The sequence below is a fragment of the Salarias fasciatus genome, chromosome 19, assembly GCF_902148845.1.
Source record: "Salarias fasciatus chromosome 19, fSalaFa1.1, whole genome shotgun sequence".
In the NCBI taxonomy this organism is placed as follows: Eukaryota; Metazoa; Chordata; class Actinopteri; order Blenniiformes; family Blenniidae; genus Salarias; species Salarias fasciatus.
The window spans coordinates 24,638,506-24,661,158 of NC_043763.1; the positions used below are offsets into that span (position 1 = coordinate 24,638,506).

General features: G+C 47.7%; 1 protein-coding gene across 21 annotated transcripts in view; it reads right to left on the bottom strand.

The window, feature by feature from the left end:
• The window catches only part of mark3a (MAP/microtubule affinity-regulating kinase 3a), a 44,187-nt gene that overhangs the window by 15,752 nt on the left and 5,782 nt on the right, over nucleotides 1-22,653 (bottom strand). For 12 of the 21 annotated variants that reach the window (XR_003933614.1, XR_003933612.1, XM_030117753.1 and 9 more), the window contains exons 2-10: nucleotides 17,137-17,319; nucleotides 15,034-15,087; nucleotides 10,065-10,113; nucleotides 8,012-8,077; nucleotides 6,101-6,171; nucleotides 5,632-5,688; nucleotides 3,550-3,786; nucleotides 3,330-3,470; nucleotides 771-870 (exon numbers count right to left, since the gene is read on the bottom strand). Coding sequence is in view for 19 of the 21 variants with exons in the window: in XM_030117753.1 (XP_029973613.1) it covers nucleotides 771-870; nucleotides 3,330-3,470; nucleotides 3,550-3,786; nucleotides 5,632-5,688; nucleotides 6,101-6,171; nucleotides 8,012-8,077; nucleotides 10,065-10,113; nucleotides 15,034-15,087; nucleotides 17,137-17,319 (958 nt within the window). In the remaining 2 variants the exon portion in view is untranslated. Of the gene's footprint in view, nucleotides 1-770; nucleotides 871-3,329; nucleotides 3,471-3,549; nucleotides 3,787-5,631; nucleotides 5,689-6,100; nucleotides 6,172-8,011; nucleotides 8,078-10,064; nucleotides 10,114-15,033; nucleotides 15,088-17,136; nucleotides 17,320-19,087; nucleotides 19,218-22,653 lie in introns of those variants that run through there. The other 9 variants (XM_030117742.1, XM_030117756.1, XM_030117752.1 and 6 more) reach the window with 2 other exon arrangements.

The following is a 22,653-nucleotide window of genomic DNA, read 5'->3' on the forward strand; positions in this document are numbered from 1 at the left end:
AGCTCAGAGGACACTTTAACAAACAGCCGCCGATTTATTTCCCTTATAAAAACAGAGCTACGCGCAGGAAACGCTGATTTATCCGTCAGGTGACTTCTTCACGCGCGCAGGTCGGGTCGGTTACGTAAACGTTCCGCCGAGCTGCGCTCACATCCAGCGGGACCTCTGACAAAAGAGAGCGCTTTGACGCGTTTTGATGTTTAACAGAAGACGGCGGACGTCTCTGAGCAGAGTCTAGAAATAGAGCCGGGGGGCCGGAGGAGCGCCGGGCTTGTATAATCAGGATATCTAGAAACTTCAGTGAGGAACAGTGGATTAAAAACGTGAGAAAGAAGGAGAATGTCTCTCATTCCGCGAGGAGACGTGGCTGTGGAGGCCACAGAGAGCCGTGGAGCTCTCCACCAAAAGTCGTGACCATCTGAAGCCCCGCCCCCCTCCTCCTCCTCTCCAGTGCTCCCATTTGGGGACACCGAGTTTCACATGTATTATTGAGCGGCGAGGGATTCCTCAGGAACATAGAAACCCGTCTGGCGGCCGCTCTCCGCTGCTCCTCGGTGGCCGGGCGTTCGTACCGACACATGTGCACCGGCAGCCAACCCCGGCTGCTCTTATGTAACCCCCGCCCCCTCCTCCTCCTCCTCCTCCTCCCTTCACATGCAGCTCGCCTTTATTTATTCATCATCACGTTTCATCTTTTCTTTCAAAGCTCTGAAATAACGAGATATGCCTCCGTAACCCCCTCCTCCGTGATCCCGCCGTCCGGTCCGTACCTATTCTCTTCTGGTCCGTGATGTCCAGCTCGGGCTCGGTGTACGGCTTCAGCTCGTCCTCCTCGAATCCCGCGTTGATCCAGCGATCCTTCATGATTTGCTGCAACAGGGAGTCGCGGTTAGAAGCTGACCGGACGAAAAACAACCCCGGTTTCCCAGAAGTGGTTTTAAAACATGTGGAGCTTTGCTCCACCGGGGGGCGCCACCCGAACTCTGCCAGCTGTGTAAAGCAGCTGGTTTAGTTTTCCTTTAATGGAGTCCTTTTATACAAAGATTTTAAAAATCAGACTTAGTCAAGGAACAGTGTATCTTAATAGAACACTTCTGATTAAAAAGGCATCGTTGTTTAGGCTTCTTTCTTTTGTAAAACATAACAGTGATGAGAGATGTAAGCACAGATAAAGAACTTCACATCAATCAGAATAAAAATGAGCCTGAATGAGATTCAAATCCATTTGTTTGTCTTTGTTTTGAGTGTCTTTCTGAGCTGTGCCTGTTTAGCCTGAACAGTTAGCTTAGCCGCAGCGAGGGCGCCGCCTGTGGCGCTCAAGGACAGTTCAGACCGTGGGTCTTTTCTGGTCCTGAGGATTCAACGGATGTTAAAAACAAGAAACAGCAGCCTAAACCGGGATTTAAAACCATACAGATAAGTGTTTCCCCCCCGACAGGTGAAACTCATTTATCAAAATAATTCTGCTTTACGGACTTGAACAAAACATCATCATTAAACAGTGAAGATGAAAAACGTGGTTTGCATCAACTGCAAGTGTTTCTTCAGCGTGTTTTTAAAGGCGTGCAGCAGCCGACAGGAACGCTGTCCACAGCTGAGCGCGCTGCTGAGAGGCGTTCGAGGACGGCTCAGAATGTCGGTCAGACCACTTCCTCCTCAGCATCTGACAGCTTGGACAAAATCACGTTGTTGGCGTTTAAAAAAATGATCCACAGTCTATTTAAAGGAGCTGCGTCTCCCTTCGTGTCAAGTACAAACTTGTTTTGAACGTATTAAACGTTTCGAGATCAGAGAGTGGCGCCGGAGCTGCCGTTTTCGGCGTCATTATCGAGTGGCGCTGCATCTCATTCAGCTGGCACCTCTTTTTTTTAATTTGCGGCCGATCAATCAGTGTCTGGGGCTCCAGCCGGCCCGGCCAAACTAATTACCACGCTCCGATGCCGCAGCCAGAATCCAGGTCAATCAGAGAGCGGCAGATGTGACCCGCGCGGCGAGCCGGCGGCGGCGCTCGCGTTCGTTCACCCCGGAGATTAAAATACACTTTTAGAAAAACGCCGCGTCCGTCCCGGGAGGACGCGTCTGTGAGTTAACACACACTTCTCCACGCCTCGTGTTTACTCCAGGGACGGCGAGGTGGTGCTTGATGTGTGAACGCCGCTTCCTCTGCCCATCATTAACACTTTGATTGATCGGTGGAACAGTTCGCTCTGTCCTCGCGTCGCACACACACCAGCTGGAGTAACAAGTCCAAATACGATCCGCTGACAAACGCCGGGCGACGCGCCTCACTGGGATCTGCCGGCTCTTTTCCACACTCAGGCCGATCCAGCGGAGCTGCTCCTTCCGTCTGACATGTTTTTAAGATTAAAATAACCAATCTGCTGATATTCTGCGAGGCGTTTAAGGACACGGGAGGAGAGTGGGTGATCGGTGATTAGACTGGAGTTCAGCCTGACAAATTTAGGCAAGTTGAGACGGATCTGCGAAACGATTCTTCCTTCTGGAGACGCTGTGTGGAAATGTAATCTTTAGACAAACTCAATTTCAGTTCCCTAAATTGTTAATATTTACTGTAAGAAACAGCAGATTTGTTTTCCTTCAGTTTCTACTACAAAAACTTTCTTTTTTAAAAAAAGGAAAAATATCACTTCTTTGTCGTTGGGAGGAAAAAATAGGAAGCATTCCAAAAAGGACTTAAGTGATTTTTTTCATGGACTTTCACAATTAAACTGAAAAACAATAGATTTTTCAACATGTTTGGTCAATATTCAGATTAATTTTAACATTGCTTTCAAGTTTTCTTTCATGATTTGTCTTCACTTTGCATTTTTAACATTTTTTTTTAAATTCTCAATTTAATTTTTATTCAACATTTTCAACAGATTTTTCTGTAAATTTTAATTTTCTGTATTCCTGAAATGTGCTGTTTATGTGACTGGAACCTGAGCGCTGCTGTATGCTGGTAACTCTGAGTCGGACATGTTTGCAGGTTGAAAACTGTTCGGTGGCTTCGCGACATGTGAGGAATCAATGTGCAGGAAGTGGTTAAACGTCCTGAAGACGAGGTGAACACAACCTCTGGCACCGACAACAACAACAACACACGGCTGCAGAGTTCATGGTGACGACGCCGAGGGGGAGGGGCGGCGTGCGGGCCGGGCCGGGCGCACACCCAAGACAGGACAGTGAGGAAGATGATGCAGTGAGGAAGATGCAGGGACAGAGAGGAGGAGGAGGTGGAGGTGGGGGGACAGACGCCATTCTCCGATGGTGCACACGTGCCGGGGTGGGGTGGGGGAGTGGCGTTAAGAACTGAGAGGTATATTTACATTTTCTGCGTCCTCCCTCACCTCGAGAGTCCCCCGCTTGGCCGGGTTGAGCACCAGGAAGCGTTTGAGGAGGTTCTCGCAGTCCGTGGACATGTAGAAGGGGATGCGGTACTTCCCCCGGAGCACGCGCTCCCGCAGCTCCTGCAGAGGGGGGGGGCGCCGGACACCATCAGAACCGGGACAAGGAACCCCAGACAACAACAAACCCCTCGGGCCCCACCTTCAGGTTCTGGCCGTCGAAGGGCAGCGAGCCGCTGACCAGCGTGTAGAGGATGACCCCCAGGCTCCACACGTCCACCTCGGGCCCGTCGTACTTCTTCCCCTGGAAGAGCTCGGGCGCGGCGTACGGCGGCGAGCCGCAGAACGTGTCCAGCTTGTTCCCCAGAGTGAACTCGTTGCTAAAGCCAAAGTCGGCGATCTTGATGTTCATGTCTGCGTCGAGCAGCAGGTTCTCGGCCTTTTAACAGAAGAAAAAAAAAAAAAACTTGATTTCACTCCTGATCTTTACATGAAGTCCCCCAAACAGTCTGAACACTCAGTGCTGCTTCTCATCTTCCTTTATGGATAAAATTAGACTTTTCTCCTCTTTATGTGTCTAAAAACAGTAAAAAAAAAAATCCACGTGTTTCCCTTTTCTGAGGTCTAACTCCGTCTCCACAGCCCCAGAAAACCTGAATCACTTCCTGTTGTTCGATTCGCACATCAACACTTCTTCACATAATTTCACACTTTGTTTTTCTATCAGAAAATCTGTTGAAATCTGATTAACATCTGTTGTTGTGTAATATACTCAGCACATCAATGGCTTTTTGTTCAAAAATGCATTTTTACTCTTTATATCTCTAGAAAAGTTGCGTATGATTTTGCTATATCCTAAAATCAAGTAAATAGTATTCTCAACCAGAAAGTCAGAAACATGACTGAGATTGTAGTTTCTGGAGATGAAGTTATGTTTTAATCAAATTGTTGAGTTTTTGAATACCAAAGCTAATACAGTTAGCAGAGAGGAAATGAGTTCAGAAAGAATTCGTGTGAAATCTGTTGTTTTGTTGTAGAATCCTGGACTGAAACAGCCACAGTAAACACACCGAAACGGCCGACATCGTCCAGAACGAGCCTGAAGGTTTCAGCTCAGACGCAGCTGCAGGCCGACAGCAATGAGGGGACTGAGAGGGCGAGCGAGAGCGAGAGCGAGAGCCTTCCACCGACCTGACGGCCGGAGGCGATGCGATACCACGACACACACACACACACACAGATCGAGGCTGCAGACAGACACACACAAAGCTCCTCAGAGGAAACACGCCGCTTCTCTTAGCATCAATATTTCTACTTGTATTATTTTTTAAGGAAACGTCGGGAAGCGTTCCTGAACAAGGTGTGTTTCTGCTCCGACATGCGGCGAGCTGCACGTGAGCCCAGCGTGTCAACATGACATGATTCAGGCCGGTGTGTGTGTGTGTGTGTGTGTTGACGTCAGCCTCGCGGCACAGCGACCTTTTCTATGCGACGTGAGTCACGCCCCATTAGCCTGAGACGAGCAGACACTTAAGTATTCAATGAAACTCATTTCCAAAATGATTTCGCTCCCCAGCGCGTCTTTAATTTCATTGCAAAAAAAAAAAAAAAAAGGCAGCAGTCACAAAAACAGGAAAAAAAGTTTGAGTATGAAGAGTTATTTCTGGTTTGCTTGATTTTGTCCATGTATGACTGTCAAATATGATCAATCAGGTGTTTTTAGATTGTATTCTGACCCACAGATGCGTATTTGGTCATTTTCTCGTGGTTATTTGTGCAGATAAACAGCGAGATGTGAAGCGGCGGCTGTCCAGGAAGCGAGCTGCTTATTAATGAGAAGCAAACGTTGCACTGAGCTGCTTTTGGCGGCGGTTTTCAGCCCGATCACTCGCGCTCACAGCTCTTCTCGAGATATGAAGAGAGAAAAGTGCATCCAGAGCAGGTGTTAGCCTGGAGGCTAGCACCTTGAGCTTCTTGACTGAGCAGGTGGAGGCTGACAGAGGCCAGTTTAGGACTCAAAGTGCTGCAGGCTGCAGGTGTCTGGTAGATACTTTTTGTTTTTGTTGCAATTATTTTTATTCAACTCTGCTGCTCATCCTACAAATGCATGTTCCTGCCCAGTTGCAGTCCGTCCTGATGGAGTGAGATGATCATGTTTGGCTTTAATAAGACGAGCTTCCAGCACACTGGCACGCTGCCTCCATTTCCCAGAAGGCCTCATGCCCTCACGGCGAGGCTGCACACGCTGCAGTTTTCGGCGCCGGCCTGGATCTGCTCCACTCACCTTGAGGTCTCGGTGAACAATGTGCTTCTGGTGGCAGTACTGCACCGCCGATACGATCTGCAGGAAGAAGAAGAGCGGCTTGAAACATGTGAGCTGGAGTTCTCATGCTGTGATCAAGGATGTGGTGCAGGGGGGCGATGCGGTCGACGAAAACAGGAAGGATTAAACACTGAGGGGGCGGGGCCAAGGACGCCAAAGAAAAGGCCTGAGAAGAACAATACTCCACCAAAACTACCCAGAGGCTGCAAAGCTGAGAACCTGATCAATACGAAACTCTGTGGAAGCAGAGATCAGAGAATTCTCCATGTTTAAAAATTAAAAAGAATCTTTTTGAAGCAACTTGTTTTGAGCCGATTCGTCTCTCGGTTTCTCTAAACATTAGAATCATGGAATAAGGGCGGCCTGTTCGAAGCCGAGTCGGGAGCAGAGGTGAGAAAGCGGAACACTGCAGGGGGGGAAAGCTGGGTACCTGTCTAAATTTAGCTCTGGCCTCTTTTTCCTTCATTCTTCCGTGTGCAACCAGGTAGTCGAACACCTCTCCTGCGGAAGAGCGAGAAAGAGGAATGAATGAGATCAACAGAAGCACACAGAGCGGGCGGAGAGACACAAGAAAAGTGAATCACGGCTTATAAAAAGCAGAGGATAAAATAACCCTCCTCAGCTGCTGGCCTGCACCGTCACCCATGTGCATGTTTGGAGGGCGTCTCTGCACCGGATTGAGCCGAGCTGCCTCCATGCTGAGCCTCTCCTGGAGGCACAAAGCTGCTTGCTGCTGCTGCTGGGCCGGGCCGGGCCGGGCCGGCAGCAGGACCTTCCCCTCAGCCCACACTCCTGCAACACTCGCAGCCAGAAACGTGACGGCGCTCACTCGTGTGCTAATTGAGGCGGAGCGCCTGGATCTGAGGAACTCAACATAACGATAAACGCCTGCTCCTGCCTCGGCGAAGCACTCCCGCTCCCTCAGCGCTGACCTGCAGAGGTGGGAAGACGGCGTGCTCGGATGGTGCGTTCATGTGCGCCTCAGAGAGTCAGGAAAACTTTGACTCTTGTGACTCAGCTGCTGGACAGAAGGAGCCGGCTGACGCCGTGGATGTCGGAGTGAAAGCAAGAAAAGTGGAGAGAGTGGTAAAATCGATGTGCCGCTGAGAGACATATTAGATTTCTGTTGTTGGGTTCTAATGCCATCGACCCACGATCAGACTTCCCGGTCTTGGAGATAATGTGATTTTCTCCTGCAGAAGGTTTTTCTCAATCTGTCGTCTCTGCTCGGCTCGGCGCTCCAAAAATATTAGCGGTTTAAGAAATCAATGGCGAGACGTGGCTTTAAGGTCATCTGCGTCTGCGTCACAGGGCCAGAAACGCCACGAAACACGGTCGGCTACTGAGTGCACCTCTGCTCACACATCGCAGCACGAGGCAGGTCTGTTGATTAGAAATTCACATGACGTGTTAGAGCGGTTCACTGGTGAAACGTCTACGTCTAAAAGGAGCGAGGCTTTAACTGCAGCAGAACAAGGTTTTGGTCCTGATGGAGGACTCTGCAGGTTCACGCTTCAGCCTGGTTCAGCCTGAGGGAGCCTCCAGTGTCGCTCCATCGTCCAGCACCAGGCTCTGGTTCTTCCTCCAGTCGGTAGATCTGGTTTGCCTTTTGTGTTGGTTGCAACCAGCACCAGGCTCATTTCTCGAGGATCCAGTTGTCCTCTTTAGCTCTGGTTCTTCTAGTAGCGTCGGTTTGCACGGTGTTGGTTTAGTTCACTGATTGTGTCAGCCTGTGCCCTATGAAGCTCTTTCATTTGAGTAAATAGAGAACGTTTGTCTCCATTTTGAAGAAATTGAGAAATGAAGATTTTCATAAAAAGCTCAGAGGAGAATGTTAGCCCGTTGGTAAAGCGCAGCAGAAAGCCCGCCGTGGAGGAATCCAGTGAGAAGGTTCTCATTAACTGTATTAAAATTAATGACCTTCGCCACCTTCCTCCTCCTCGTTCTTCATTAGCAGCTCCCACCCAGCCTGCACGGGGCTGATCTGCCTCCACAGACACAGATACAGGAGCAGGGATCATTTCTGACTGACGGATCGACGCTCAACATGGTAACCTGACAAACAGGCGGCTGACGAGCAGGAAGTGAGGCGGCCGGGACGGGGCTGTAAGCCCTCCAGGTTCAGGAGGCGTCTGCAGACTATATGCTGAAGGATGAATTATTAACGCGCACATTCATCATGTTTGCTGTGAATAAATCATGGCTTGAACCTCGGGAGCTGCGGCTACGCAGAGCGAGCAGCTTTCTGCTGCTGATCCTGGAGCATTCAGAAGAACTGGAGGAGAATTCTGGGAATCAAGACCCCCGTTTGGCCCTCAGAGCAGGCGGTGGGCTCGCTCACCTCCGCTGGCGTACTCCATCACCAGGTACAGCGTCCTGTCCGTCTCGATCACTTCAAAAAGTTTGACTGTGAGGAGGAGACAAACAGACGGAGACAATCATCAATGATCTGGAATCAATGGAGCGAGAGAAGCTGGTGTGTGGACGGACAGAGGGAAGACGAGTCACGTGGATCTGAGAGCGAGGTGCAGCGGCTCAGCGATACAGAGACCGTGATGGAGCTGTGCTGCTAAATATAGACCAGGTGGGCCGGAAGACAAAGCGAGAGGGAGGAGACGCAGAGAGAAAGACGGAGTGCAGCCGGCCGCCGACTCTCAGCCGGGTAATCATAACCAGGCCTCTGCTGGCAGGAGGAAACAGAAAGAGTCGGCGGGGAACCCCGACTCATAAACCAAACGCACCACAGAGGGGGGCGAGTTCGGCGGTCGAAGCACTGGAGGCAGGAACGACTGAATGAACCTCATTATGTCTGAACGAGTCACAGTTATGGTCACTTAAAAAGCAAGGAAATGTTTCAGAGTCAAATCAGTATTTAAGTTCAGTCAATTAAAGACGTTCATTCTGGGTGTTTCTTTAATAAACATTCTGAGGGTGGCAGAAGAATGAAGAGACAACACGTGACCTTCAGGTGTTTGTGGAAGCTGGAGCAGATTTACTCAACTAGAAACATCACGGAGAACATTTTACTGCTCACTGGTTATTTTCACACTCAGACCAGACGATTCCACGACGTGTCGAGCAACTCAACGTTTCACTGCTTTTCAAATAAAAATCAATGATGTGAAAATTCTGTCAATTTCTCTTCAGCGAAATGTTGAACAAAGGTCAAAAAACATTTTTAAAAATGTGAAACTTTGTTTTCTGAACATTTTGCCAATACTGGAGGGCAGCAAGAGTGATGCTCTGTAACCGGGACGTTGGTGGAGGAAGATGCTCTATAATCTCCAGAATACAGAATATAAATACTTTAAACTCTGGAGGAATTTTCTGATCATCATTAAAGCTCATCAATGTCTCTGTAGATCCAACAAAGTAACGTCCATTCTGAGACACTGAGGTTATTTCAGCATCAACCAAGCGTTCTTTCTCCTCTGCTCCTCCTGCGCTCCGGCCTGGAAATGACCCGGCGGAGGTTTTGAAATCCTCGGAGGTTTTTAATGTTTGTCTTGGTGCTGCTGCGGCGGTTTGGTGTTTGTTGGTATTTCCTCCTCTGTGAGCTCACAGTTTGAAACGGCTCCATGCCGAACGCCCTCTGCTCAGTCCAGGCAACAAAGTGGAAATATCTGCTCTTCACTTCCTCATTATTTTCACATTTTACAAAACATCGGGGACGACAGTTTGACCTCGACGCGTTCCCCACACTTCACACAGCAGCTACGATTCCTTCAAAAACACGACTTTTTGCCAGGAATTTCTCAGAACCCACATGATTTTTAAAACGCTAAACAGCTTCAATATCAACCTCATTATTCATATTAAATATACTCTATATGCTGTGCTATTCTCTAGTGTCTCTTTAAAGCGAAGGCAAAATCTTAACCCACAGAACAATACGGAATTTAAATGAAATGATTTAAAATGTGAATTTAATCAGTAAAATATAAAATTAAGTTTGAAAAACGTTCGACGTCCACGAGTCAATATTTAAGAAAATGTCTGGAAAATTCCCAAAATGTTAAAAAGGCTTGTACTGATGATAAAAAAAAAAACTAAAATAAATCAATGAAAACTAATAAATATGAAGAAACTAAAAGCTCATTTGAACAACTAGGAACTCTAAGAGAGGGGAAAAAAAACGGAAAAAAAAATGTAAGTGAATCAAACAATCATCGAGGAGGAGAAAAAATACAAAAATAGAAAACTGACTGAAATATCTCAGAAGTATGAGACACATGATTTGTCAAGTTTTATTGTAGTGAATAATCAAAAAGGGAACATGTTAAAAGGGGGAAATGTTGCAGGGAATTAACTTCTTTTCATCTCTAAAACAAGCTGAATGTGTGTGAATTTAAAAACAGAAGACGGCGTCGGTTTGAAGAGTTCGGTCCACTCACCTATGTTGGGATGATTCAAGATCTTCATTATTCTAACTTCTCTTAGGAGCTGAAAACAAGACAGAGGAGAGCGTTTACTCAACATTTAGCCCGGAGATGGTTTTTAGATAAATAAATTCAACACAACACACAAAGGCAGAAACTGCAGGACTGGTGGATCATTTCTCAGCTGTAACCGTGTTTATTGGTTAGAAATGATTTAATATTCTGTATCAACTGATCACATTAACGAGGAGCATTCTGAAAATATTCCAGTAGAAACTATGAAACCTTTTGTCTCAAATGGAGAAAGGTTTTCTGAAAAGGTTTCCTCCCCACCCTGAAGGGAACCACGGTTTGTTCCTCATCAGCTGATTTATTATTGATCTGTTGACGACGCCTCGCTCACTTCCCCCTCAACCAGACCTCCACCCACTAGATCCCCACCCTGATCTGGTGATCCAGCTTCCATCGCAGCCCGAGCGTCTTCCTGAACTAACTGAACGTTCCGGACTCGGACCGGGGGCCTGCCGCAGACAGGCGGCGCGGTGGAGCAGCGGCGGTGCGGGCCGAGGCGCCCCAACCCGCCGGTGGTCACATGGAGTTTCTCCTCCGCTCTGAGGAGCAGATCTGGTTTTTCTAGTTTGCTGCTCTCACACCTCGCCGACGGTGAAACACGATCCGGTAAGTCCAGTCTGAGGGACGGTAACCCTCCCGCCATCCAACGCCGCCGCCAAACTGGTTTGGTTTGTCGGTTTTTAGAACCTGCCGAGACGTGAGGCGGTGAACGGGAGGCCCACAGGCCCAAACCGGTCCTCCGCAAGAAAACGCTACCTGCAACCGTTCAGTAAATCAAACCCACCGCCTGAGCGCTCGCCGCGTTACCGCAAGCCAAACGGCGTCAGCGCCAAGGTCAGGCTGAGGGTGTGTGAGTGAAAACGTGTTGAAAGCTGCAGTCTGATGTGAAGAGACACACACACACACACACACGCTGCACGTTTCACACTGCAGCGACTCGTCTTCAGAGCCTCGCTCTCCACAAGTCAAAGTCAGACACACGTGGAGTTCTTCGACTCGACTGCTTGTGTCTCCTCAACCTAGAACGAGTGACAGCCGCCGCTACAACCCCCTCAGACGCCGCAGAGCTGCTCGCCATCACGTCACTTCAGTGTTTTCATCACACTTAAACTGCTTCCTGCGGCAGAGGAGGAAACCGGTTTGGTTCCAGGTCCAGAAACCACTGGAGGACTTATAATGGAGCCGGAACAACGAGGCCTTGAGGAGGAGACGGGGGCCGAGGAAGAGGAGCGAGGACGAGGAAGGACAAGAAGAACAGCAAGACCAAGAAGAAAAAGATGGAGACAACGAAGAAAACAAAGAGAAAGACGACAGTCAAAGATGAAGAAGACAGTCAAAGACAAAGACGGAAGGAAAGATCAAGATGGTAAAGGGGAAAAAAGCAAAAGGAGGAAACAAAGAAAGATTTAGAATATGAAGAAAACATCAAACTTTAGACTATAAAGAAGAAAAGGACAGAAGATGAAGAGAAAAGGGGGTGAGGAAGAGGAGGGTGAGGAGGAGGAAGAGCAGAGTGAATGAGAGCAGCTTCGGCATGGAAACACTTTGTCAGGTATGTTGTCCAGTAAACAGCTTTAGTGGAAAAACAGGCGGGAGACGGCGGTGATTCATCCCGCCGTCAGGACGGAGGAGGCCGGGCGCCCCCCGCCTGCCCCCATCTGCCCCCCGCCTGCCGCCGCCTGCCCCGCTCCGCTCACGAGGCGCCGCCGGACACTCCGCACGCCGCCGTCTGGACCCGGGCTTCCCGTTCCGCTGGATCTCAGGCTGGAAACCAAACTCTGGGGTCTGCTCTGTTTTCTGGTAAACTCTCGTCCCACCAGGCCAGAGATGAGCCACAAGTAATCAGATTACAGCCCAGGATCATCAACTCAACTTTTTAAATGGCCAAATCTCTGACGCTCTGCTTGTAAAACCATCAGATCCAACTTCTCCAGTTATGTAATTATTCCCAGTCTTTCCTGGTCGTGTAAACAGGTTCAGCACTTCCAGTTAGCAACACCCTGAATCGGTGTTAACGGCCCGCTAGCAGCTCTCAGCTCGGATAACGGCACCGGAGACGCATCCCGCTGAAAAACAACTTGACTGCCAGCTGTGAGAAGACTGCAGCCAGTTCCTTCACCGAAACCCCGTTAAAAACAACAGAAACGGGCGCCGTGTGCGGCGATAATCACTTTTTAAGTTCTACACAACCACTTAATGAAAGAGGAGGCGGAGGAGGAGGAGGAGGAGGAAGAGGAGGAGGAGGAGGAGGGGGGACAGGGGGTCAGAGCTCGACACTGTTTAGATTTAATCAGGACGTCCGAGGAGCTGCTGACAGATGTGAACGTCCACTCAGCTCCGACGAGCCACGGAGAGCAGACCAGAGGCTGAAATAAACATGTGGGCTTCAGGGACAACGTCCTCCGCTACTCCGTCCCCAGAGCGCCGATCTCACGGTAACTTCAGCAGCAGCATCGGCAGCATGCTAGCTAACATGGCAACTTCTTCCAATCATGAAGTGTTTGACAAACAGGAAACATTAATTTAGCAAGCTGATCCTCATGTTTCCGTCAGTATCACACCTCTTCGTATTTTAATGTTTAGTCCAGTCCTTTAGCTAGCATCAACCGTGTGCTGGTTAAGCTAGCATCACAGTTAGCATGCTCCGTGTGACATTAACAGAAACACTGACGCTACGCTCCGTTAGAGAGGAGTTCAAATCATTCACATCAGGACTTCCTTCAACTTTCTGACACCACCACAAAGAGCTGAGAGACACACACACACACACACACACACACGCCCACGCACACACACAATCTATAATTGGAAACGTGACCAGATTGGGAACATTTCATGTGTCAATCGTGAAAAGAGAAAGTATTTAAAAGCGGTTCCTTTCTGGCTGCGTGCTCCAGTTCCTCAAAATAAACATGAATCGCGATGTGAATCCCTGGTGGACCAGCGGCGAGAAGAAGCTGACAAGCTCCTCAAAGAGCGCCGCTCCTTCATTGTCACAGAGCGGCGGCCTAAAAACAACAGGAACAAAAGCCTGTGTGCTTTGCGCCGCTGTGAGCCGCGCCGTCATGACTCGGTGCTTTTCGGGACAACGCGGCGTCGCCGGCGGCGGCGGAGCGGGGCCCGGGCCTCCGAGGCACAAAGGCCACGGTCGATGGAACTCTGGAAAAACGGATGGAAAACCACTGGCCGACCGCGGAGATGGACGAGGTGATCATCATCGTCACCACGGAGGAGGAGGAGCTCTCACACACACTCTCACACACACTCGCAGAAAAGCAAACGGGGTCGGGGTCGGCTCGCTCCCGACTTCAGACCGCGGAGTCAAACTTCTATTCAACCAGCAGGAAACGCTCCGTCTGGGAAATCTGCATTCTAAAAGTGAAGTCGCTTCCTGATTTGGGTGATTTAACAAGGAAAATACAAACTCCCGGCTGTGTGACGACTGAAACGGCCGTTCAGGAGGAACCGGAGGATTCAGGACAAACTGCACTGAGGTCAGTTTGCAGCGTCGGCCATCAGGATGAATCTGAATCTGAAGTCGTCACAGAATTAAAGAGACACTAAACATCAAATCAAGCTCAACACCAAACAGCGACGTCCATTCAGAACGGACTCCATGACGTCTGCACCGATGCTGTGCTAATCACGCTGGCATCAACAACATGCTAATCATGATGCTTTAAGCCGCAGTGTGCTCATCATCAACATGTGGTCAGATATCAATAAAACACCTCTCTGGTTAATGAGTTAGCATTAACAGCGTGATTGCTGAAATTTCAAAACTGAGAAATTTAACTGCTGAGACTTTTTGTCAAGATGCACCGATGTCAAACTTTTGACCGACATCTGATTTCAATCCTGGTTACAGCCGATATTTACCAATATCGGTAAAAACAAGTTTTTATAATGATTTTGTCGATCGAAAACTACGTAAGCACTGAATATTATAAAGTTTTTAATCATAAATCACAAATCTAAACACCTTGACAAGGTTTTATGCCTGAAATCTGTGAAATAGGCTAAATCAGAAATATCGGAGCCCCGACTGAAGGAGAACTGGTTTTTGCACATTCTCTAACTTAAAGGCAATGTGCAAGATTTTATATGCAATTATGGGTGTTTCTAACTTTTACTGTGCTATTGTAAATGATATGTGTATGTAAATAGAACATGGACTTGATTGTATGTCTGGGTTGTGATGAGACTGTGTGGACAAATGTTGCATGTGTGAGTGCTCGGTTACTGAGGGAGTGAATTTTTAACCGCTCTTATTGGTGTACTGTGGTACGTAAAGTTTATCCATGTAACCAGGGACTGCAGATGGAAACTAGCTGTGTAGCTATAATCTGGTGCAGAACATCTCTGTCTTTGAACTTAACGTCTGTGTGCATTGTTCCTTCAAATAAAGACTAAACTAAACTAAACTAAGGCAAATTCAGCAACACTGACAACTAGTGTTTGAAATGGGAACTGGCATGCTAGCATAGCCTAGAACTGGCATAGATGAATTGTATACGTTGAGCATCCCTGACGTGATGGAACTGTACGCTTAGCTTGCTGTTGCGTTAGCATCGACGCCGAGCCAGTGATCTCCTGACAACAGATCCGTGGCCGAGGAAACCAACTTTGGCGATCGATTGGAAAAACCTTCCAGTTGCTGTGAATCAATATTTAACTCTTCTCTGCGGCTCCGCAGACACTCTGCTTCAAAACAATCGAGCTGAATCATCGTCAGCGCCGCACCAAAACTGATAAAAGCTCTTAATTCACTCCAGGAGCAGACGCCCGCTCCCAGCATGCACTGCTTCCCATTTACACAATTAATAGTCAATGTGTTGTGCTTGGTGAATTAGTAAAGGGATTGTGCCGCAGAGAGGCTGAACGGCGGAGGGGGGGGGGGGGGGGGAATTACCTTCTGGAGGCTGTTTGGGTTCAGCTGCGTCTTGTCGATTATCTTAATGGCCACCTGAGGAGAGAGCAGAAACAAGCGGAGGTGAGGAACGCGGCAGGACGAACCACCAAGACGACAGCTCAGCAGAGGAAAGTGACACTGTGTGTGTGTGTGTGTGTGTGTGTGTGTGTGTGTGTGTGTGTGCGCGCGCAGATCAGCAGGGACAAGACTTTCTGCTCCTTCTGCTCATCAATTATCAACAAATCCGAAGCTCGCCGCCCTGAAAACAAGTCAGACCGAGGCGGCGTCCACACAGCGTCACATGACCCGGTCTGCTCGGACACGGCGTCCTGCACAGGAATCGCATTATTGCTCCATGAGCGACACACACCAAAACACGATTTTAACCCCGGAATGACCAGATCAACCGGATTTAAACTCCAGACCAACTCGATTTAATCTCCATCGAAGCAAATCGATGAACAATCTTCCACAATGGTACAAGTCCAGTCCAGGAAAGCTTTGCAGTGTGTGTGTGTGTTTGTGTGTGTGTGTTACAGCTAAACAGATATCGGGAACAGCAAAGCAAAGTGTGACTGATCTCAAGTCGACAGAGATCAGCGCAAAAGAAAGCGTTCTGCCAGAGGCGTTAAAGCGGTGATAAATATTTACGTCAACTTAAAGATCAAGTAAAAGTTTCGCTTTAACCGACCAGGAGAGGAGGATGAAGTCACTTCCTGGTCCCCGTTTACACGACTTTTCAAGTGAAAACACATTGTTTCTGCATTTTTTTCCTCCAGAAAAGTTTTATTTTTCCACGACAACGTTATGAAAACAATGTTGTTTCCATTCTGGGCCACTAGCGGGTGCTGTTGGACCAGGAGCAGCATTTCCAGTCTTCACGGACAGCGAGCGTTCTCTACAAGTTTCCCTTTTGGAGCCCTTCTCAAAAAATTCCGTCTTCAGTGGATCCGAGCAGTGCCAGCGTGAAAATGAACTCCAAGAAGGAAACAAAAGATTCCCGTTTTCACTTGGGAGTAACTTAGTGTGTTTAAAAGGGACTTTTTATTCTCGTTTCGATCTGAATAAAGCTTCATTCTGCTCTAAAAGGACCATGCAAACGCCTGAAGACTTTGTTCGGAATTAAGTTAAAATCCAAATACACTGGCCAGTTTATTCTCCTTAAGGAGCAGAATTACAGGTAAATCAGGTGATTTCAGTCCAGTCATTCTGCTCCGCCGTCACGATGGCGCAATATTCCAAGATGGCGGCCCAAGGTTTGACTCATATGGACATGATTTATGTAACGGGAGCTTTAGAAGAAGTGGATATAAAGAAAAGGGCTGATGGACGGGAGCAGAACAATGAGGACATTTTCAAAGCTGTAGCATCAAAGCTAATCGAGGAAGAAAGAGAAAAATGGCCGCCACAACGCTTCGTTTACTTCCAGGAGACGTCACTACATCACATACGTCACATACGTCCCCCATCCAATCAGAACGCTTCAGCCCCCAGCGTTACAGAAGATTCAATCCTTCGTTTTTCCCCATGTAAACACCAAGCTCAGGAGCAGAATTCAGAATAAACCAATGCCAGATAAAAAACACCCTGTAGCCACAACGTCAACACACCGTTTCAGAGGAGTGAAGTGGGACGAAACCCTGAACTCCAGTGGCAAATGAAAGCTGAAGCGCCAAAGGGGTTAGCTTCAAAGCTAACCGGCCTACAGAGGAACAGGAAGTCACTCCTTAAAAAAAAACAAGTGTTGAGCCCACTCCAGCCTCCAGGTCCTGGTCTCTCCGACTTGTCTTCACAAGTCTGAAGCTCGTTCCTGCAGCAGCTTCGTTTTTATCAGCAGCTCAAACTGAAACGCTGAAACATGAACATTAAACTTTTCTGAAAGGAAAAACACACAAACGACGATGTTTCACTTGAAAGGTCGGGAAAACGGGGCCTCGTGTCGAGCGGAGCGGAGTCAGACGCCGTTATTCACACGGATCTCTGTCAGTGAGGGGATAAGACGAGTCGTGTTTCCCATGAGCCTTTGTGACGGAGCTGTGAGCGGGGAGGCATGTCGCTGAAGAGAGTGTGTGTGTGTGTGTGTGTGTGTGTGTGTGTTCTCACCTCTCGGCCGGTGAGGATGTGCCGCGCCAGCTTGACCTTGGCGAAGTTGCCCTTGCCGATGGTCTTGAGCAGCCGGTAGTTTCCCACGTGGGGCTGCTGCGGCTCCTCCGAGCTGCGGGTTCGGACGCCGGTGCGTCCCGAGCGCGAGCCCACCTCCTGGCGTCCATTACTGTGAGACGTGTGCTGCAGAGAGACAAACACACCGAACGTGAATAAACGGCTGCCAACCCCTCCTCACGGTGACTCACGTTGACCCGCTGTGGCACAGCCACTCAGGCTCTGCAGGAAAAAACACTCCTGATATTTATAGTTCTGCTTCCAGACAAAGAAAGTGAGCTTTTCTTCCAGCTGCCACAGACGACGGATCAAAGGCGCCTTTCAGCTCCACCGTTTCAGACATCAGAGCCTCACATTATCGCTCCAAGGCTTCTTACAAGTACTTGGCTCATTATCAACAATCATATTGATTAAAATCATTTAGTTTTGAGGAAAAAAAAGCTGAAAATGGTGAGTAATGCTCTAAGAAAGCCAAAAATATTCAGGTTACTGATGTTGAACATCTAAAAAAAAAAAAGAAAACACTAATTCCTCCCATTTGAGGAAGGTAAATTCATTAATTTATACTTCGTCTTTAAGCTGAAAGTTTCTTGTGCATCTTTAAGGATTCTCTCACATTCCCCTTCGTTTTCTTCGTCAACTTTTTAAATCAACGGTCTTTGTCCCTTCACCTGGCTTTCCCTTGCTCACCAACGGTTCACAGTGCTTGATGAAATAAGTATGACAAGGTGCCGGGGCCACGTGACGAGCATGTGACCGTCCCATGACGCCGCCAAAGAAAACAACCGCTCCTCTGTAAACGGGGGAAACGTTTGGGAAAGCGGTGCAGCTCAGCAGGAAGCGGGCGGGATCGCAGTTCGTCGATACTTTCACGGAGCGATTTGAGGTAAACTGAACAGAACCAAGCCTTCAGGTTGGATCGGGATGTTTTCAGTGAGCGGCTGCAGTGACTCAAGGCACCATCTAGTGGTGGAGACTGGGACTGCAGGACCCAACAGGTTAGTTTCTTCACTTTAGGAAGGTTCTGTGACTTTGGATTATTTTAAGGATTTTTTTTTTTGTTGTGTTCAAACTCTTTTTCCTTTATTCATAATTCTTATTCAGAGGCTGCTGGATGTGTTGAAAAGCTCCACGGAGAACGGTGGTGTGATTTTAAAGGGACGATTGATTATTTTTGGGTGGTGCTGGATTCAGAAGCTCCCCTCTGAGAGCCAGCAGGTTTTTTTTTTTTTTTTTAATCTGATAGATGCTGGTAATCGATCGCTCATTCGATGCCTCATTAACAGCGCTGCCGGTGCTCCGATGCTCCGATGCTCCCCAGGCTTCACTGACCCCATTCACCCTGCACACAACTGCAGGGAAACCGTGATGGAGCCGAGAGGTTTCGCCGAAAAATCAAAACCGAAAACTTCCCAGTGCACAGGAGCACCTAATTAAACCCGCAGTCGTCACATAATGAGGCTCATAATAGACGAATGTGCGTAATTCCACAGTAGGACAAGGTCAGGATGAAGTTAATTCACACAGTGGAGCGTTACCGTGCATTTAAAACCCATCTGGAGGCTTAGAAACTGCAAATGAAGCACAATAAGGTCACTTTAGACTGGTCTGAGCAGCACACACACACACACTCTTTAAGTCCCGACAGGAATATTTTCGGACTTCTACAGTTGATAGCAGCAGAGATAAAAATACCAGCAGCCGGGATAAGGTCACAGCTGAACTCCGCATGCTGGAGAAGAAAACAACACGCCTGTGGGAACATCAGGAGTTTTTGTTACTTGCACAATACGCAGCGAAGCATTCGGACGGTTTTCCAGCAGGCAAGTTTTTTTGTAAGAGATAAATAAATGAGGCTGAGAAGAGGATCTCTTCCTGTTCAGCGGTTACTCACAAAGCTGCGGTGCCTCCTGGCCGCCTGCGAGCCCGTCATGTTTCAGCCGATGCCCATAGAGATTCCCACAACAGCAGATTTTCCCAACTCTGAGCCCCGACAGCCACCGAGGGAGGGAGGGAGGCACTGAGCCAGTCAATCCACTGCAGCCGCCTCACACACACACACACAGACACACACACACCGGAAAACAGCCGGCGTCCTTTCAGAGTGAAAGCCCGGTGTGTCTGCAGCTCTGGTTCAGTGACTCCTCCGCAGCTTCAGCTCACGTTTCCAGCTGCTTTTCCATCCGTCGAATCAATAATCCTCATTATTCTCTCCATCGTTAATCACGTGCACGAAATCAGCGCTTTTTCATTCAGCTGAAGTGAAAAGCCACCGGTTTCACCAACAACTATTCCGACGAAAGAGCTGCTCGTTTGACAGAAACTCAACTTTATTAGGACCCGTTTCCACGGCAACGACTTCAATGAAAATGCTAAACTTCTGTTGCGTGTCGGAGGCTCGTTGACACAACGGTGCTCAGAGCCACTGAAAATGCAACGCGTTGAAAAATGCTGCCGAGGTGGAACGTTTCAAAATCACTGCGGCTCCGTCACCGAGTTGACCAGACAAAACGACGTTACTCCACATGAAAACAACAGCTGCAGTGAAGAGTCGCTCTGCACACGCTCAGCAGACGGACGATAGAAACAGTGTTTTCCTTCAGAGTGTCCCGACTCCCAGTCCAGATCCTCCTGGATTTGGTAGTTTTAGAGCTGATAGTCCAACTTAAACATTATATAAACAGTCCAACTTGGATATGAAAGTCTGTGTTCTCCACTGCTTATGTTTAGTATGTGATGTTCTCTGCAGTGTGTGTGTGTGTGTGTGTGTGTGTGGTTTTCAAAAAAATATGTTTTAAAACTGAGCCGTCATGCTCAAAGAAAAGGTTGACTGTATGAGAAACAGGAGGGCTGAAGGTCCGAGTCCCGCTCTAACTACAGCAGCCTCTCTGTGTGGAGTTTGCATGTTCTCCCTTCGTCTACACACATTTCTCATGTTCCTCGTAGGAACCGTCTCAGGTCGACGGGATTCGATTACGTGTCTTAAATCTGTGAAGCTTCATCAGTTCACCTTGTTCACAAGACAAAACTAAAATGTTCTCATTCACCAAGTCTCCTCACTAAAAATTACTTTCCAACACATTTAGAATTAATAAAAGAACTAATCAGAACCTGTCAAGAACCCACGGCACATACAGATTTTGGTAGTTACATTAAGTGATGAGCTAAAACTACTGGTTTGAAGAGTTTCACAAAAACTTTAAACTGTAAAGTAATGAGGCGTAATGATTCGGAGGGAAAGCATTTAGTTTTGTGTGTTTGAAATTCAAAACACGCTCAGTTTCGGGCCAGTGAAGGATCACGACATGGGTAAGCGTGTACAAACACCAAAAACAAGCAGCTGGTCAGAAGATGGATCAAAGCGGATGTTTTTGTGATGTTTTACAGGAGCGGCTCCGAGGCCGGGCTAATCCGCCCCCCTCTGTGGGGATCAATAGAGAGCGAGCGACGGCAGCGGCGGCAGCGTGTTTATGCAGCGCACGTCGAACCTCCAGCTGACTCCGAGCCGCCCGGATGAGTCATGGGATTCAGACGCTATCACATGGAGACGTTACGTGTTTGCAGTTGCACACAGGCGAAGGAGGAGAAGAGCAGCGATGGGTGCAGAACCAACCCCGCAGGTTCTAGGGAGGATTTTGGAAAACGGCTCGAGGAAAAGTTCAGTCGTCATTTTCTGCCACACGAGTCGGAACAGGCAGCTGATCCTGTGATTGACGCTTGGTCTTCTGTTGGTAGTTAGTGGTGGAAACACGGCAGTCACTGTCATCACTCTTCAACCAGTCAGGATGAAACTAAACTTTTTTTAAATCAAGAAAAATTCTCAAAAATATCTGAACATTCTAGATAATTTGAAGAACACATTTGGTTTTAGTCCAGAGAAAAAATCTCCACTAAAACCTGTTAGAGATGGAAACAACGTCTGATGCTGTTTCTGCAGATTCTCGGACCTCGGAGCGTCTCGATCCGTTCAGTTCCTCTGACTCCCGATGACATTACAGCCTGTCATCAGGTGTCGGACGGGAACACTGTCACACACCGATAAAGCCATGCTCTGCGACACGTCTGGACATAATGTGTTGTTTCACAGACGGATCATCAGGTAGCGCGGGACCACACCGTGATCGCGCTGGATTCTAACGCCGTGTCTCACAGTAGCAGGTCGAACTGCGAGACTCAGTATTCAGACATGCAGGGAGTTCAGCTTCATCCTGTAATATCACGACTTCAACTCTTTAACCCTTAAAACCCGAGAGGACCGGAATCAGGGTCCTCGTGACTGTTACCCGTCAACAGCAGTCATAAAAGATGCATTAATCACAGAGATTATAGCCATGCTGGGTATCAAATTAAACCTAAGAAGCCAGGCTACAAGTCAGCACAAACCGTTTGACAATGTTCAAAACACATCTAAAGCTATAGCTAAATGAAATACAACAAGTGAAACGTAGATACATTCCACAACTGCAACGTTTGTACAACATTTCTGTCTCCACAGCAGAAACGCCGCTTTCAATCTGGACATATTATATGTCCAACGAAACCCCAGACTCTGCCGATTCCAACCATGTACAGCACGACCCCCTAAACCGAAGCATTCGGGAGATAACAGCGATTCCACAGCCATAACAAAAACCGCTCAGCCAGAAACCAGTTATAAAAAAATGATATTACCTTCATGGTTTCTCCTTAGAAATCATTTTTACCGGTACGTCCACAGCGTTTTTTAAAAACATGTCTTCCGTGGTAACAAAATCACGTGGTCTTGATACTGATAGACTATTTGAGGAGCCACACAAAGCCTTGATGATCTTCCAATGACGAAGCCCATCTGTTGTGACGGCTCGTGTTTGGCTGGTTCTGATTGGCCATAGGTGGTGTCCGTCATTTTCACGTGGGCACGACTGCATTCTATTGGTTTCAAGCTATCCAGGGGTGGGTCATTTGTCGAGCTCGGCCAACCCGTCTTTGAGATACAGGCATGCGCCCCGAGACTCGGGCAAGATCCCTGTATCTGACCGGAGCGCATGGCGCACGGGGAACGCACCACTAGTAGTCAATGGAGAATAACATTAAAAGATGTTTTTTGTTTTAAAACTTGGAAATAGTAAAAAATTATAAATAGTTTGATGGTTTGAATTGACTAGTTTTTGTTATTTATATATTTGTATTGGATTGGATTGGTTTTTCAGTGTAATTTATTTTTAGTTATACTGGTTTTTTCTCTTGTTTTCATGTGTGTTTTATATATTTCTATTGGTTTGACTTGTTTTTGGTTATTTATATTTTTATATTTAGTATAAATAAATGTCTGTGTTGAAAATTTAGTGGCTTAGTGTGTTTTTTGTTTGAAATTAAGTACATAAGATAGGGGTTTCTGTGCGTGTGTGTGTGTAGCTGAATTTTCAAAAATATGCCAAAAATGGTTGGATCCAACTGTACTCATCACCATTAGTGATCTAG